This window comes from Cnephaeus nilssonii (genome assembly GCF_951640355.1).
Source record: "Cnephaeus nilssonii genome assembly, chromosome: 15".
Lineage (NCBI taxonomy): Eukaryota > Metazoa > Chordata > Mammalia > Chiroptera > Vespertilionidae > Cnephaeus > Cnephaeus nilssonii.
The window spans coordinates 331,513-345,608 of record NC_137086.1 but is presented as its reverse complement, the minus strand read 5'-3'; the positions used below and the strand labels follow the sequence as shown (position 1 = coordinate 345,608).

Below are 14,096 nucleotides of genomic sequence, written 5' to 3'. Positions count from 1 at the left end.
CACATGGCCTCTTACCTCCTAGGGTCACAGGCACCCCGGTCCCACGGTGGGGGTCACATGGCCTCTTACCTCCTGGGGTCACAGGCACCCCGGTCCCACGGTGGGGGTCACATGGCCTCTTACCTCCTGGGGTCACAGGCACCCCGGTCCCACGGTGGGAGTCACATGGCCTCTTGCTTCCCGCGCTGCGCTGCCCCCAGGGGAGCTGCACGGGGTTTGTCTGAGCCCGGCTCTTCTTTCCTCACCGGTAATGGGTTCGAGTTCCCGCAAGGAGGCTGCCCGTTGGGCTCTGATGTCAGTGCCTCCCCAGTGGGGCCACACCCACGGCTCCCGATATGATACACACGTGTCTGAAGAAGACATACGTGTCAGCACAGGGATGGAGCGTGTTCCCGGGTATCATCACACCAGCAGACGGCGAGGGTGCTGGGGGGTCGGGGGGCAGAGAGGGCGCCCCTTCCCCGGACCTGGACCCCCGGGGAGCAAGTGGCCGGAGGCATGTTCCACCGAGGCCTCCGGGGCCCGTGACACAGACACGCGTCCGAGGAGCCTGTCATCACGTCGTAAACGGCAGCCGCGCCCGCCCATCGCACGACGGCTACACGGGCTCAGAAATACCGCCTCCCCGAGCAGGACACGTCCTAAGGCAAACGCATCCGTGGTTCGGACAGACGCTGCCCCCGGGCCGTGTCAGCTTCACGCACACAGAAATGCACCGCCTCTCGGCGCTGGAGGCTGGACGTCCGAGGTCTGGGCGTCGGCAGGGCTGGGTCCTCAGGCCGCGAGGAAGGCTCCGGCCCATCCCCCGGCCTCTGGTGGTCGCCGGCCATTCCTGTGTCTGGGTGCGTCTTCACGGGCACCGCCAGGTCCCTCTGCGAGAACGGGCGACATGGGCTGGCGCCCGCTCTGGTGACCTCATTGGGACTCGATCCGCCCGCTCAGGACGGTCTCCAAACAAGGCACATGCTGGGCCGGGGGTGGGGCCGCAGGGTGAGAATCTGGGGGCCACCGTTGAACCCGTAATGGTCTCCATTGGACTGTTGGATGGGGTTGGACGTGGGAGAGAGGAACTTTAATTTATCTAAGACTGATGAAGAAGGTGGGCTTTCTGTGTGTGTGCGAAGACGTCCATGCTTGTTAAAATTTTAACTTTTAATTCAGGTTGGAGGAGGGAACGCAGACATGCGTGGTGCCTCTGTCTGGGAGCCTGAGGGCCAGGGTCAGAGCCCGTCGCTCCGCCCGAGGGCCCTGCGAGCACCGCCTTCTGTGCGGCTGGACCGGGGCTGCTCCGTCTGTGTCCACACGTCATTGCTCCGTCCGTCCGGGCAGTTCAGGGCCTGCCTGTCCCGGGAAAGTCGACCGCTGGGCTCCAGGCACAGGAGCCGCATAGCTGTTAGGACGGAACCTCCTCCAGACACCAGTTAGGAAGGGCAGGTGGAGACCGGCATCGCCTTCTCTTTCCCCGCTCGGCCTGAATGGGCTCCGTGGTTCCGAGACACTCACCGAGGAAGCAGTGTACACAGTTAGCCACCAGCAGGGGCTCCAGCTCAGAACAGTCCTGGGGCGACCCCGAGGGGCTGCACAGGTGCAGGAGCCCTGGGGGGGGGGGGGGTGCACAGGTGCAGGAGCCCTGGGGGGGGGTGCACAGGTGCAGGAGCCCCGAGTGGGGGGGTGCACAGGTGCAGGAGCCCTGGGGGGGGGTGCACAGGTGCAGGAGCCCCGGAGGGGGGTGCACAGGTGCAGGAGCCCCGGGGGGGGGGGTGCACAGGTGCAGGAGCCCTGAGGGGGGGTGCACAGGTGCAGGCGCCCTGAGGGGGGGTGCACAGGTGCAGGAGCCCTGAGGGGGGGTGCACAGGTGCAGGAGCCCTGGGGGGGGGTGCACAGGTGCAGGAGCCCTGGGGGGGGGTGCACAGGTGCAGGCGCCCTGAGGGGGGGTGCACAGGTGCAGGAGCCCTGAGGGGGGGTGCACAGGTGCAGGAGCCCCGGGGGGGGGGTGCACAGGTGCAGGAGCCCTGAGGGGGGTGCACAGGTGCAGGAGCCCTGGGGGGGGGTGCACAGGTGCAGGCGCCCTGAGGGGGGGTGCACAGGTGCAGGAGCCCTGAGGGGGTGCACAGGTGCAGGAGCCCCGGGGGGGGGTGCACAGGTGCAGGAGTCCGGGGGGGGTGCACAGGTGCAGGAGCCCCTGAGGGGGTGCACAGGTGCAGGAGCCCTGGGGGGGGTGCACAGGTGTAGGAGCCCCGGGGGGGGGGGGGTGCACAGGTGCAGGAGCCCGGTGGGGGGGGGTGCACAGGTGCACAGACTGAGCAGCTGCGGGCGAGCCTGTTCATTACCCCAGAACTCTGACATCAGGTTCCCAGTGGGTTAAGCGGCCGAGGCGGATGGTGGGGGTGGGGGGGTGTTAGTGTCATCTCCCCAGGATAATGGCGTAAACTCCTGTAAGGTGACCTTGTCACTCGGCCACTCACCCTGTGTGAGGCGGCCTCAGCGAGGAGGGGTTCATCTGAGGAGTGAGCCGCGTGGCTCCGTGTCCTAAGTGCTCTCTCGTGTTTGTTTTGTTGTTTGTTTTTGGGAACCCTCACCTGCCACCGGGTGTCCCTTAGGGAGGGAGGGAAGAGAAAGAGAAACATCGATCGATTGGTTGCCTCCTGAATGTGCCCCAGACGAGCCCAGGGATCCAACCTGCAACCCAAGTGCTTGGCTGGGAATCGAACCCGCAGTCCTCCGATGTGCAGGCGGACGGTCTGACCACCGGCCCGCGCACTTCCTCACTGGGTATTTACCGAGGAACCGCGCAGTGGTGGCCGCCATGTCTCTCAATGCATCTCGTTTCCTCTCCTCACAGGGATCTTCGCTTTAACAGAATCCGAGAGATCCAGCCCGGAGCCTTCAGGAGGCTGAGGAGCCTGAACACCTTGTAAGTCCCAGCCCTCCCGGGGCCAGAGGGAAACAGCGCATACCCGGGTCCTCGCACACCCGGGTCCTCGCACACCTGTGATCCTCGCACACCTGGGTCCTCGCACACCTGGGTCCTCACACACCTGTGAGCCTCTCACACCTGTGATCCTCACACTTTGGGGTCCTCACACACCTGTGATCCTCGCACAACTGTGATCCTCTCACACCCGGGGTCCTCGCACACCCATGATCCTCACACACCTGTGATCCTCGCACTCCCACAGTCCTTGCACACCTGTGATCTTCACACACCTGGTCCTCATGCCTCACACACCTGTGATCCTTGCACAACTGTGATCCTCACACACCCGGGATCCTCTCACACCCGGGGTCCTCGCACACCTGTGATCCTCGCACACCTGGGGTCCTCGCACACCTATGATCCTCACACACCTGGGGTCCTCGCACACCTGCAGTCCTCGCACACCCGTGATCCTCACACACCTGTGATCCTCGCAATCCCACGGCCCTTGCACACCTGTGATCTTCGCACACCCGGTCCTCACACCTCGCACACCTGCGGTCCTCTCACACCTGCCTTGACCGCGTGGCAAGGCCCCGTGTTCCCGCGGTGGCCGCAGTCCTGTCCAAGCGCGGCTCCTCCGAGGCTGTGGGCCGTGCCTCCTGGCGCCTGGGGAGCCTGCGTTTTGAATTCTGACGGAACCTCCCTCCTTAGGCTCCTCAACAACAACCAGATCAAGAGCATCCCCGGCGGGGCCTTCGAGGACCTGGAGAACCTGAAGTACCTGTAAGTCCGCCACCAGCTCTGCCCGAAGCGTCTGTCCTCGTGGCGGGGTGTCCAGTCGGAGCTCCACGCGTCCCGCTGTGAATTCTGTACAAACGCCCCCTTTAAAGAGCTCTCGTGTCAGGAGGAGACTGAAATTGGGGGGGGGGGGGGGGGTTGCCTTGTCCTGAGGATGGAGGGCTGTTAACTTGGTGTTTGGCTGCTAAGCCTCAGTGCAGCGGGTTGAGCGAAATTAAGACCCGGGGCCTCGGGAAATCGCTCCGGACAGAGTCGGGCCCCCACGGGGACGGGAGCGGCCGGCCTCTGGGCTGTGAAACAGGAGCGTTCAGAACGGGGTGGCTTCCCGCGAGGCGCGTAAGCCCTCCGGAATGTCGCTCCGTTGCCTTCGCCTCTTCTTGCTGTGCAGTTAGATTCGGAAACAGATGGCAGTTAATTTACTAGGCGGGACCATGGCCGCCCACGAGGGTTTTGCAGTTTGGGATATGGCCTCGGGGAAGCGCTGTCTTCCTGCCTCGGGGGCTGGGAAATTGTAACACTCCGGCACATTCCTGGCCTGGCCGGTTAGAAGGCGGTCACGGGCTTTGGGCAAAAGTATTCTTTCAGAACTCAGCTACCTTTTCGAATAGGGCTGCTTTCATGAGGGATATATATCTCTTTTGGGGGGAGGGGGTTATGTTATACGTGAACCTGAGCACCTTTAAGTTATGTCGATGTTTAATGTCACGTTGTTGGTGTTGATGTACATGTTAGAATTGGTGTGTTGTGGTTTTTTTTTTTAAGGATGATCTTTAAAAAATATTTTTTTTATTGATTTCAGATTGGAAGGGGGGAGAGGGTGAGAGAGAGAGAAATGTCAACGATGAGAGAATCACTGATCGGCTGCCTCCTGCACGCCCCACACTGGGATCGAGCCCGCAACCCAGGCATGTGCCCTGACCAGGAATCGAACCCTGACCTCCTGGTTCATAGGTCGACGCTCAGCCCCTGAGCCACGCCGGCCGGGCTGGAATACTTTTGACTTTAGATGTCAGTGGTTCTTAACTACAGAGCTAACTGGGACTCTGTTTATTAAAATACATTTTCCTCAATGAAGATACTTGAAAGTGTGACGTGTGGATGTTTCTCTTCGTCCCTTTTGGCGTGGCGTGTCAATGCTTTTTAATTCTCCGTGAACATCACTGAGCCTGACGGCTCCTTCTTACAATGAGGGGCAGCCTCCGTTTACTTTTGTCGTTTTCATTTGTGTGTTTGCTCCGTTCCCTCGGAGAGCAGCACCCGCAGTGTGTGCAGCGTGTTTTCATTTTGCATTTAGTTTGAACCACGTAGGAGCAACGTGTGACTTACTCGGCAAACATATTTGATGTGAAGGCGTTGGGGATACTCGCTTCTCACTCCCACTCTTTCCAATGGTCCTTTTAAACCTGGTCCCTGCCCGCCCTCTCGGGCTCCTGCCCCAGCTTCTTCCCTCTGTCTTCCCCCGAGCGCCGGGCGTGGGGACGGGCGGGGCCCTGGTCAGGAGAGCGAGGACGGGGGACGGGGAGAGGGGACCATGAGCAGGATGGGCCCTGAGCCGTGGCGGAAGGCGTCCCGGGGACTCTGCTGTCCACCGCTTCCAGCCCAGCCTCCTTCCCGGTCCCCGAGCCCCACGGAGCGCGTTTGGTGGGCACGGGCACCGAGTGAGGCCGTGGAACTGACCTCCGTGTCCGCCACGTCGCTGCCGCGTATCGCTGCTGCTGCCGTGGCCAGTCAGTGCCAAGGTGTGTGTCCGCAGGTGAGGATCCCCATCTGCTGGGACCCAGTGGCTTCTGGGAAGCAGGACCTTCGCGCCTTAGTTCTCCCTGACGGGGGCGTTCACTCCGAGACGAATTTGCCGTTGGTTCTTGGAAGGGGGTCCTGTGCAAACCAGCGACGTCCCAGTGTCTTCACTGACATGCGTGTGCACGTGTTCGTTTGGTCCACGTGTTTTCTGTCTGTCCGTCTGTCTGTTTGTTGTTGTTAATCCTCACGGGAGGGTACATTTTCATTCGTTTTTAGAGAGTGGAAGGGATGGAGGGAGGGGGAGGGAGAGAGAAACATCAATGTGAGAGAGACACATTGTGCCTCGATCCGGGCCAGGGATCGAACCGGCAACCAGGTTCCCCCGACCCTTCCGTGTGTGGGCCAGTGCTCTAACCACTGAGCAGGCCCGGTCCACGTGTCTACGCGCTCCTTCCCAGGATTCCTTACTCCCGCTTTCTTTAAAAAATATAAATTTGTATTGATTTCAGAGAGGGAGAGGGAAAGAGAGAGAGAAACATCCGTGATGAGAGAGAATCACTGATTGGCTGCCCCCTGCACGCCCCACTCTGGGGATCAAGCCTGCAACTTGGGCCTGTGCCCTGACCGTGACCGGGAGTCGAACCGTGACCTCCTGGTTCATAGGTCAACGCTCAGCCCCTGAGCCACGCCAGCTGCGCCATCTCTTGCTTTTTTAACGTGCACGCAAACCGGTGGGCGCGTGGTGTTCATTTTGTTTTGAAGAAACGGCCCAGAAGTTCCCTCCTCCAGGAGCGTAGCTCGGCCCCGGAGGTGCCTGCTGGGCAGCGCGCGCTTCACGCCTGGTTATTACCTGCAGTGACCCTCTCAGGCACGGCCGTTCTCTCTGCTTCACGGGGAGGGAACCGAGGCAGGAGGCCACCCAGCTCGTAGGCGGCAGCCAGGGTCCGACCCACGCGGCCTGGCCCACGAACCTCGGGCCCCGGCCCCTGCTGTGGGCACGGGCCGCTGCGGGCCGGCGTTCTGGCGGTGTGTGTGAAGGCTTGTGGTTCGCGGCGAGGCCGCTCGGCAGATCTGCACGGAGGGAGACCGAGCGTTGGAGGTGGCAGCGCAGGGTCTGTTAACGGGCCTGCGCCCCACGTTGTCATTGAAAGGCAGTTAGACACGTTGTTCTGGAAGCGAGGTGCAGCTTGGGGGGAATGTCACTTGTTAGGCCGAGTGGGTGGGTGGGAACCGGTCACAGGACCAAGGGAAGGTCAGCATGCAGGAGAGGGCGTGTGGTCCGTGCCAGCCTAGCGCTGGGGGAGCGCCCGGGGCAGGAGTGGGAGCCCAGGACTCACCTAGTTCCCATGATGCTCTGGGGCTCCCCGAGGTCCGACCGCGGAGCAGGAGGGCTGTGCTGGGAGCCAGTCCTGCCGAGACAGGTGGACAGACCCCACGCGGTTTGTCCGTCCCGAGCCGAAGGCTTTTTTTAAAAATATATTTTTTTATTGATTTCAGAGAGGAAGGAAGAGGGAGAGAGAAATATCCATGATGAGAGAGAATCACTGATCGGCTGCCTCCTGCACGCCCCACACTGGGGATGGAGCCCACAACCCGGGCCTGTGCCCTGACCCGGAATCAAACCGTGACCTCCTGGTTCCTAGGTCGATGCTCCACCCCTGAGCCACGCCCACCTGGCGCACCTGTCACTTTTCTGAAGAGGCAGGTGTGGGGGCACCCGCTCCGCCTGGATTCACTGATTTCCCTTGAACCCGGGTGGGGACGGGAGGAGCCGCACGCCCCGCGCGGTGTCCCCGGTGCCCCGCCCGCCCGCCGCGTCTGCAGTCCCCGTGCCGGGCCCTAAGCCGCTAACGCTCCTCTCTTGTTTCAGCTATCTGTACAAGAATGAGATCCAGGCGATTGACAGGCACGCCTTTCAGGGACTTTCCTCCCTAGAACAACTGTAAGTGGCCCCATTGCCCGCTGCTTCTCAGGGGCTCCCGCCCGTGCCGTGTGCATGACGCATGCTGTGCGTGTGGGCGTGGGGGCACGTGCATGCCAGGACCCGCGCGCTGGCCTCCTGCGGCCACGTGACTGTCCGCCCGCCCGGCCCCGGCCCTGTGCCCGTCACTGGGATGCAGACCGTGAGACCGACCGGCCCCGTACCCCCGGTGCCCCCGACGTGAGAGAGAGACAGACGTGCACGTGGGTCCGAGCGCGTAGAGGTCCTTCGGGGACAAGGGTGGGGCCGTGCGGACGGGGAGCTGCTGTCCTTGTCCCGTTTCCTGTTTGTGCATCCGAGGTGATGTCATTGCTGTGGGGAGAACACGCTGTTTGCACGTGTTTCTCGTCCGTGCACGCGGAAGGCTGGCTCTTGGGAATTCCTGCTTGGCCGCGCAGTCAGCAGCTCGGTTTTGAGGAGAATTCCTGGGAAAAGCAGCTTTTCCAGCCGGCTTGGCTGGTCCCGAGCTGCAGCTGCGCCAGGGGCTCTGTTGTCAGCTTTCCTCCCGGGGACAGGAGGCAGCTGTCGGCCGTGGCAGCCGCACGCTCTGCGCGCGGCCTGGGCCGCGTGCGCGACTGGCAGGTCCGAGCCCTCTGGGCGGAGCTGGGCTGGGCTCCCCGGAACCACACACGGGCGCATGTGGCCCAAGAAGCACTTACCCAGTGGAGCCAGAGCTGGCTGTGGGAGGTTCTGGTTGGATCCGGGCTCCTTCGGGCACTGCCCCGTGATAGAGGCCGGAGGAGGGGCGGTGACCTGGCTCTGGGCCCGGAGGCCTGAGGTCGGCAGGTCCCCTGTGGGCCGTCCTCACCCTCCTGACAGACTCAGTCACTGGTCTGAGGGGTCCTGGGGAGCTGGCCGGGGAGACCCGGCGCCTGCAGGACAGGGCGCGGGCAGGGGAGGTGGCGACCCTGGAGTTAGTGATCTGGGAAGGAGTCTCTGACGATGGAGGGTGAGTTTTGAGAAACTTCCCTCTGTTTGTGCTCATGATACGGGCCCAGGACCGCGGGCACCATGCCGTCACGGCGGCCTGCCCCAGAGTCCGGGAAGGACCTGGCGCTTAAACGTGTGCTCGGTGGGGAGGGCGCGTGGGGCAGGGGGACCCCCCTTGCGTGTGGCCAGGAGGCCCTCCAGCAGAAGCACCCAGAAGGGTTTGACTTCAGGAAAAAGAACAACACCCACTTTTCAAAGTGGGGAAAGCAGTATTCAGGAAAATCAGAAGAGGAGACATCTTACATGCAAAGACTACCACCTCGGGGGCTCCCTGTAATTAATGAGGAGACATTCGAGGAAACACATCATCTCACGGAATTCGGGCCCTTTTCCTTCTGCGATTCCCCAGTAGCTTCTGTAGCTCATGGTGTCGAATTAACGTTGCTCCCCTCCCCCGATCCACGTGTAAGTGGCGGGTTTGAATGACGGTGTTCACACACGCGTGTCTGTACGCCGACCGGAAAGGTCCAGGTATTGTGAGCGTGGTCAGTGGGTGGGCAGTCACCCCCTCCATTCCCAGGTGTGACAGGACGTGGCCGGGGTGTCTGACCAGCGTCCCTGTCCTTCTCATACAGAGTCAGCCCCAGGTTGCAGGTGTATTGAGCCTTTCTAGTTCTAGAATCATCTATTGACGTATGAATTTGAAATGACTTTAGAAAACAAATTTCAGCTGAAAATCTAATTAAAATTGTCTTTCTTTTTTGACTTCTCTAGATACCTGCACTTCAACCAGATAGAAACCCTGGACCCCGAGTCCTTTCAGCACCTGCCCAAGCTGGAAAGGCTGTAAGTGCCTGCTGTCCTGACTGACCCCTCTGGGCCAGGGGGCGGGGCCAGGCCAGCCAGGGAGGGGCGGGGCCTGATAGGGTGAGGGCGGGGCTAGGGTGGGGGCGGGACCTGATGGGGTGAGGGCGGGGCCAGGCTAGCCAGGGAGGGGGCGGTGCCAGGCCTGATGGGGTGGGGGCTGGGCCTGATGGGATGAGGGCGGGCCAGGCCAGCCAGGGAGGGGGCGGGGCCTGGAAGGGGCGGGGCCATGGGCTCAGCCCTCTGCTGTGATGGAGTGGAGGCCATTGTCTGTTAAAACTCCTGAATATGCTTTTGGTATAACATCTGTCCAGCAGTTCCGAAGCAGGACTGACAGTTTTCTCTTTACGTGGGGATGACGGTAAAACAGTTGACTTCTCTTCTGGACTCGTTCTTCATCTCGTTGGTGTTGAATAGACGCAGTCATTGTGGTTTAAAAAGCAGATCTATTCGACTGCTTGTGATCTTCCCTGTACAGCTAAGACGTCTTTTTAAAAGTAGGTTCTTGTTTCCTTCCACAGGTTTTTACACAACAACCGAATCGCACACTTGGTCCCGGGGACGTTTAACCACTTGGAATCCATGAAAAGACTGTAAGTTGTGCTGTCTTCTCTGCGCCCCCCACGCCCGGGCCTCCGTCCTGGGTGTGGCGAGGTGTGTGTCTCCGTCTGGGTGCAGCTCAGGAGACGGACCTACTCAGGGGACGGATTCCACCCGTTAGAAGGCCCAGGGGGTGTGGCAATCAGTTATTTCTCGAGGAGGCAGATAAGGTATTTCAAAAGCCATTTCAAAGTCTTCACCTTGATTTTAATTCATGTTGCCTATGTCCCCCGTGGAAATAAAGTCCGTCTGTGAGGAGCCCCCGCTCCGTGGTCCATGCCTGCCGTTAGGGGTTCACGTCCGTAAACACACGAAGTGGACCGAGGCTGCCCGTTTCTCAAGGCCTCCGAAGTAATTGTTCTCACACTGAGTCATTGCTTATAACAGACGCAGGGAGCGGCCGTGCTGATGGGAAGAGCTGACATGTGTTTTTCCTTTCGGTTTGAAGACCATGTTTCCGGTCATTGCTCTTCAGTACAGAGGACCGCACTGAAGAAATGAGACAGACTTTCATCACCATTTATTACTCTATCCTTTAGGACAGTGGTCGGCAAACTCATTAGCCAACAGAGCCAAATACCAACAGTACGACTGAAATTTCTTTTGAGCCAAATTTTTTAAACTTAAACTTCTTCTAACGCCACTTCTTCAAAATAGACTCGCTCAGGCCGTGGTGTTTTGTGGAAGAGCCACACTCAAGGGGCCAAAGAGCCGCATGTGGCTCACGAGCCGCAGTTTGCCGACCGTGGCTTTAGGATAAAGCAATCACCAGCCAAAGTAAAACTCACATTCTAGCGGGGAGATAGGATGCGTGCTGCCCGGGGAAGGATAAATAGGAGAGAGGCAGAGACCCGGCCAGGGGGGCCCGGACAGCCCGGCCAGGGGGGCCCAGACATCCCAGCCATGCAGGCCGGCCCACGGGGTGAAGCATGTGCTCTGTTCCCAGCCCTTTTCAGACTGAGCCAGTCCTTCAGCCTTCATCCTCTCTTCTCTGCCCTGTTTGTCCCCGACTTTGCTCCGTCTATGAACACCTAGGTTTTGGGGCCTGTTCTCACCCCAGATGCCAGAGGGGAGCACAGACTTGGCGGGCTTCCATCCCTTGTCCCTCACCAGCTGGTCCACTGCTCTGCCCCCGGCCTGTCCCACACACAGAGAACCTGCTATTCTGAGGGGCCGCCGGGTCCGAGGGAGCCAGGCACGTGCCTCAGCCTGTTCGTGCCCTCCGGTCCCCGCAGCCGCCCCACCGGAGGGCCCGAGCACAGGGGCGTGGTGTGCCGATGGGGGACCGAGCTCGAGGTCTCTGCCTGCTGGGCAGCACCTCACCCCTCCCTGCAGCTCCCCGGACCCTTGGTGTCCCCTCCTGGGGAGCCAGTACATCCCACCAGGGGGGTCATCAGAGACCTGACCGTCCAGGCAGAGGACCAGTTCTGCCCCCGGTTCCCCGCGGAGCCTGTGTCCAGGGAAAGACAGATGGGGGGGGGGGTTGACATCACAGGCCTCAGGCTCCTGGGGGGCCTGGGCCTGGGCCTGCCGTGTGGACTCAGAATGGGGAGGTCACCCCGCGCTCCCACACCTTAGCTCTGGGCCCCGGAGAGCCCCCTCGGTGAGCCGCGCAGCACCTGCCTGAGGGTTTCGTGTCGAGCCCCTCCCGTCCGTTCCCCACGCCTGTTCATAACCAGCCGCCGTGTCACGTGGTGGCGCCCCTGTCCGCAGCAGCAGTGTCTCCCCTGTGGGCCGTGTCGCACACGCAGAGGACATTCCCCGGAGGGGACCCCTCCCTGCGCCGGGCGGCACCTTTCAGGAAAACTTACCTCTGAGATTTGTGCTTTACGAGCTGGATTCAGACATAACCCCCAGCCCTAGCCGGTCTGGCTCAGTGAACAGAACGTCGGCCTGCGGACTGGAGTGTCCTGGGTTCGATTCCGGTCAAGGGCATGTCCCTCGGTTGCAGGCTCCGGCCTTGGTTGGGGTGCGTGCAGGAGGCAACCAATCGATGTGTCTCTCCCACATCGATGTTTCTCTCTCTGTCTCGCCCTCCCCCTTCCACACTCAAAAAAAAAAAAAAAAATCAATGGAAAAACATCAGGTGAGGATTAACAAAAAGAATAACGAAGACAACCCTTTGCAAAGTAGCACTTCCCTGCAGAATATGCATGATTTAAAAAACAAGAAGGAAACGAACCCCGACCTCGGGACGGTTAAGGGTGCAGCGAGGTGACGTGATGACAGTGCCTGGACGGGGGGTGGAGGGCCGGGAGTCTGGGGGTGCAGGGCCGGGAGTCTGGGGGTATCACGGCTCCTTCCCGCAGGCGGCTGGACTCCAACGCGCTTCACTGCGACTGCGAGATCCTGTGGCTGGCGGACCTGCTGAAGGCCTACGCCCGGTCGGGGAACGCGCAGGCAGCGGCCACCTGCGAGTACCCCCGGCGCATCCAGGGCCGGTCGGTGGCCACCATCACCCCGGAAGAGCTGGACTGTGGTGAGTGAGCGCGTGGGCGAGGCCGAGCATGTGGATGTGGCTGTGGGCGTGGCCGAGCGTGGGCGTGGCCAATAGTGTGGGCGTGGCCAACGGTGTGGGCGTGGGCATGCGCGGCCCTGGCTTCCGCTGTCCCGGGCTGGTCCCCAGAGTCAAGTCTTGGTGGGGCCTGAGGAGCAGCCTCCGTGCAGAGCCCTGCTCTGTAGTGTCTGTAAGAAGGCGTTCCTTTTTTATAAACCTTTTTTTAAAAAATGTTTTTGTTGATTTGAGAGTGAGGAAGAGAGAGAGAAACATCAATGAGAGAAATATTGATCGGCTGCCTCCTGCAAGCCCCCTACTAGGGACCCAGCCAGCAACCTGGGCATGTGCCCTGACCGGGAATCGAACCCGTGACCTTCTGGTTCGTAGATCAACACTCAGCTGCTGAGCCACGCTGGTGGGCCTTTGAGTTTTACTTGGAGGTCCCTGCAAAAAGCAGCAGAATGAAGCGCACTGCCGCCGCCTTCTTGCTGCTCCCTTGCCCGCCTGGGTGGAGAGGACCCCTGGGTGGAGTGCAGGGGGCGGGGCGGGGGGGGGGGAGCTGAGCCTCTGCACCACGCCCGGGGCGGTGACCTCACTGGGTGCGGGCAGGTTCCCCCACCAGTAGCCACGGAAAAGCAGAACCGCATCAGATCGCAGAACCGCCTTCCTCGCGAATGCCAGGAGCCCGGCCTGTCCTTCCATTTCAACCCCTTTCAGTGCTAAAACGAGTTTCTGGCGCCTCCGAGGCAGCGGTGCTTTCCCGGGTGAAAGGCGAGCGGTGCGCGTGCAGAGCCCGGGCTGCGCATGCGCCGCTGCGGATGGGCACGTGCGGGGCGCAGGGCTCCGGGGCTGCGGGACGGGCATGGCTTCCCGCCCTTTGTTCACGGGAACGGGTGGGCCCGGGAGGAGGCCGGCGCCCTGCGGCCCCCTGGGCCGGTGAGGGTGGGCGTTAGGGGGCCGCAGGGACATCCCCCGCAGGGACACCCCTCCGCAGGGACACCCCCTCCGGAGGACCCGCCGCACGCGGGTGGGAACGCCGGGCTGAGCCGCCCCTGGGCCGGACTGGCTCCCGTGACGGGCTTGGGGGCTGTTCCCGCGGCGGGTGGACCCCGAACCCCGGCTCCTTGTCGCGCAGAAAGGCCCCGGATCACGTCGGAGCCCCAGGACGCCGACGTCACGTTGGGGAACACGGTGTTCTTCACCTGCAGAGCCGAGGGCAACCCCAAGCCCGAGATCATCTGGCTGCGGAACAAGTAAGGGGGTGCTGGGCGGGGCTGCGGTCACCCCCACCTGCAGGCCCCCCGTTTGTTTCTCCTCCTGGGGACACGTGTACAGAGAACTCTCATCATTAATGTTTCTCTCTCTCCCTTCCTCTCGGAAACCAATAGAAGTGTTAAATAGGTAAATAAATAAATGAATAAATAAATAAAAGGTGGAGGAGAGCAGATTGGCTCAAGCCCTTCACATCTCTCTATAAATGAACAAGGTGACCCTAAAAGTTAAAATGGCTGAGCCAGTCATGGCACGGGGAACCGCCTGTGCCCCCACCCGCCTCCACCCGCCGCCCCTGAGCGCCTGCCTCACCTGCTGGGTCAAGTGCTCACGGGAGGGAACGGACACATCAGTCAGGGTCCTACTTGTGGGGCCTGGGTGACTGCTCCCACCCGGACACAAGAAGGAGATGGATTTCCATTTGGGGGCTTGTTGCAGGGAGAGGGGGGGCGAGGGCCAGGGCTGGCGTCTGTAGACTGGGCCCAGGGCCCTGC

The 14,096-nt window shown here is 61.3% G+C and overlaps 1 protein-coding gene and 1 long non-coding RNA gene across 3 annotated transcripts in view; both read left to right on the top strand.

Moving 5' to 3' along the window:
* PXDN (peroxidasin) overlaps positions 1-14,096 on the top strand; it is a 58,262-nt gene that overhangs the window by 23,825 nt on the left and 20,341 nt on the right. Inside the window, exons 2-8 of one of the 2 annotated variants that reach the window (XM_079791503.1) lie at positions 2,843-2,914; positions 3,632-3,703; positions 7,329-7,400; positions 9,144-9,215; positions 9,755-9,826; positions 12,143-12,312; positions 13,466-13,583. In XM_079791503.1, the coding sequence (XP_079647629.1) occupies positions 2,843-2,914; positions 3,632-3,703; positions 7,329-7,400; positions 9,144-9,215; positions 9,755-9,826; positions 12,143-12,312; positions 13,466-13,583 (648 nt within the window). The remainder of the gene's footprint in view (positions 1-2,842; positions 2,915-3,631; positions 3,704-7,328; positions 7,401-9,143; positions 9,216-9,754; positions 9,827-12,142; positions 12,313-13,465; positions 13,584-14,096) is intronic. The other variant, XM_079791504.1, reaches the window with a different exon arrangement.
* Positions 1,938-2,832, top strand: LOC307111525. Its single transcript, XR_013814592.1, has 3 exons — positions 1,938-2,029; positions 2,088-2,114; positions 2,291-2,832. It is a non-coding gene; the product is annotated as an uncharacterized lncRNA (long non-coding RNA).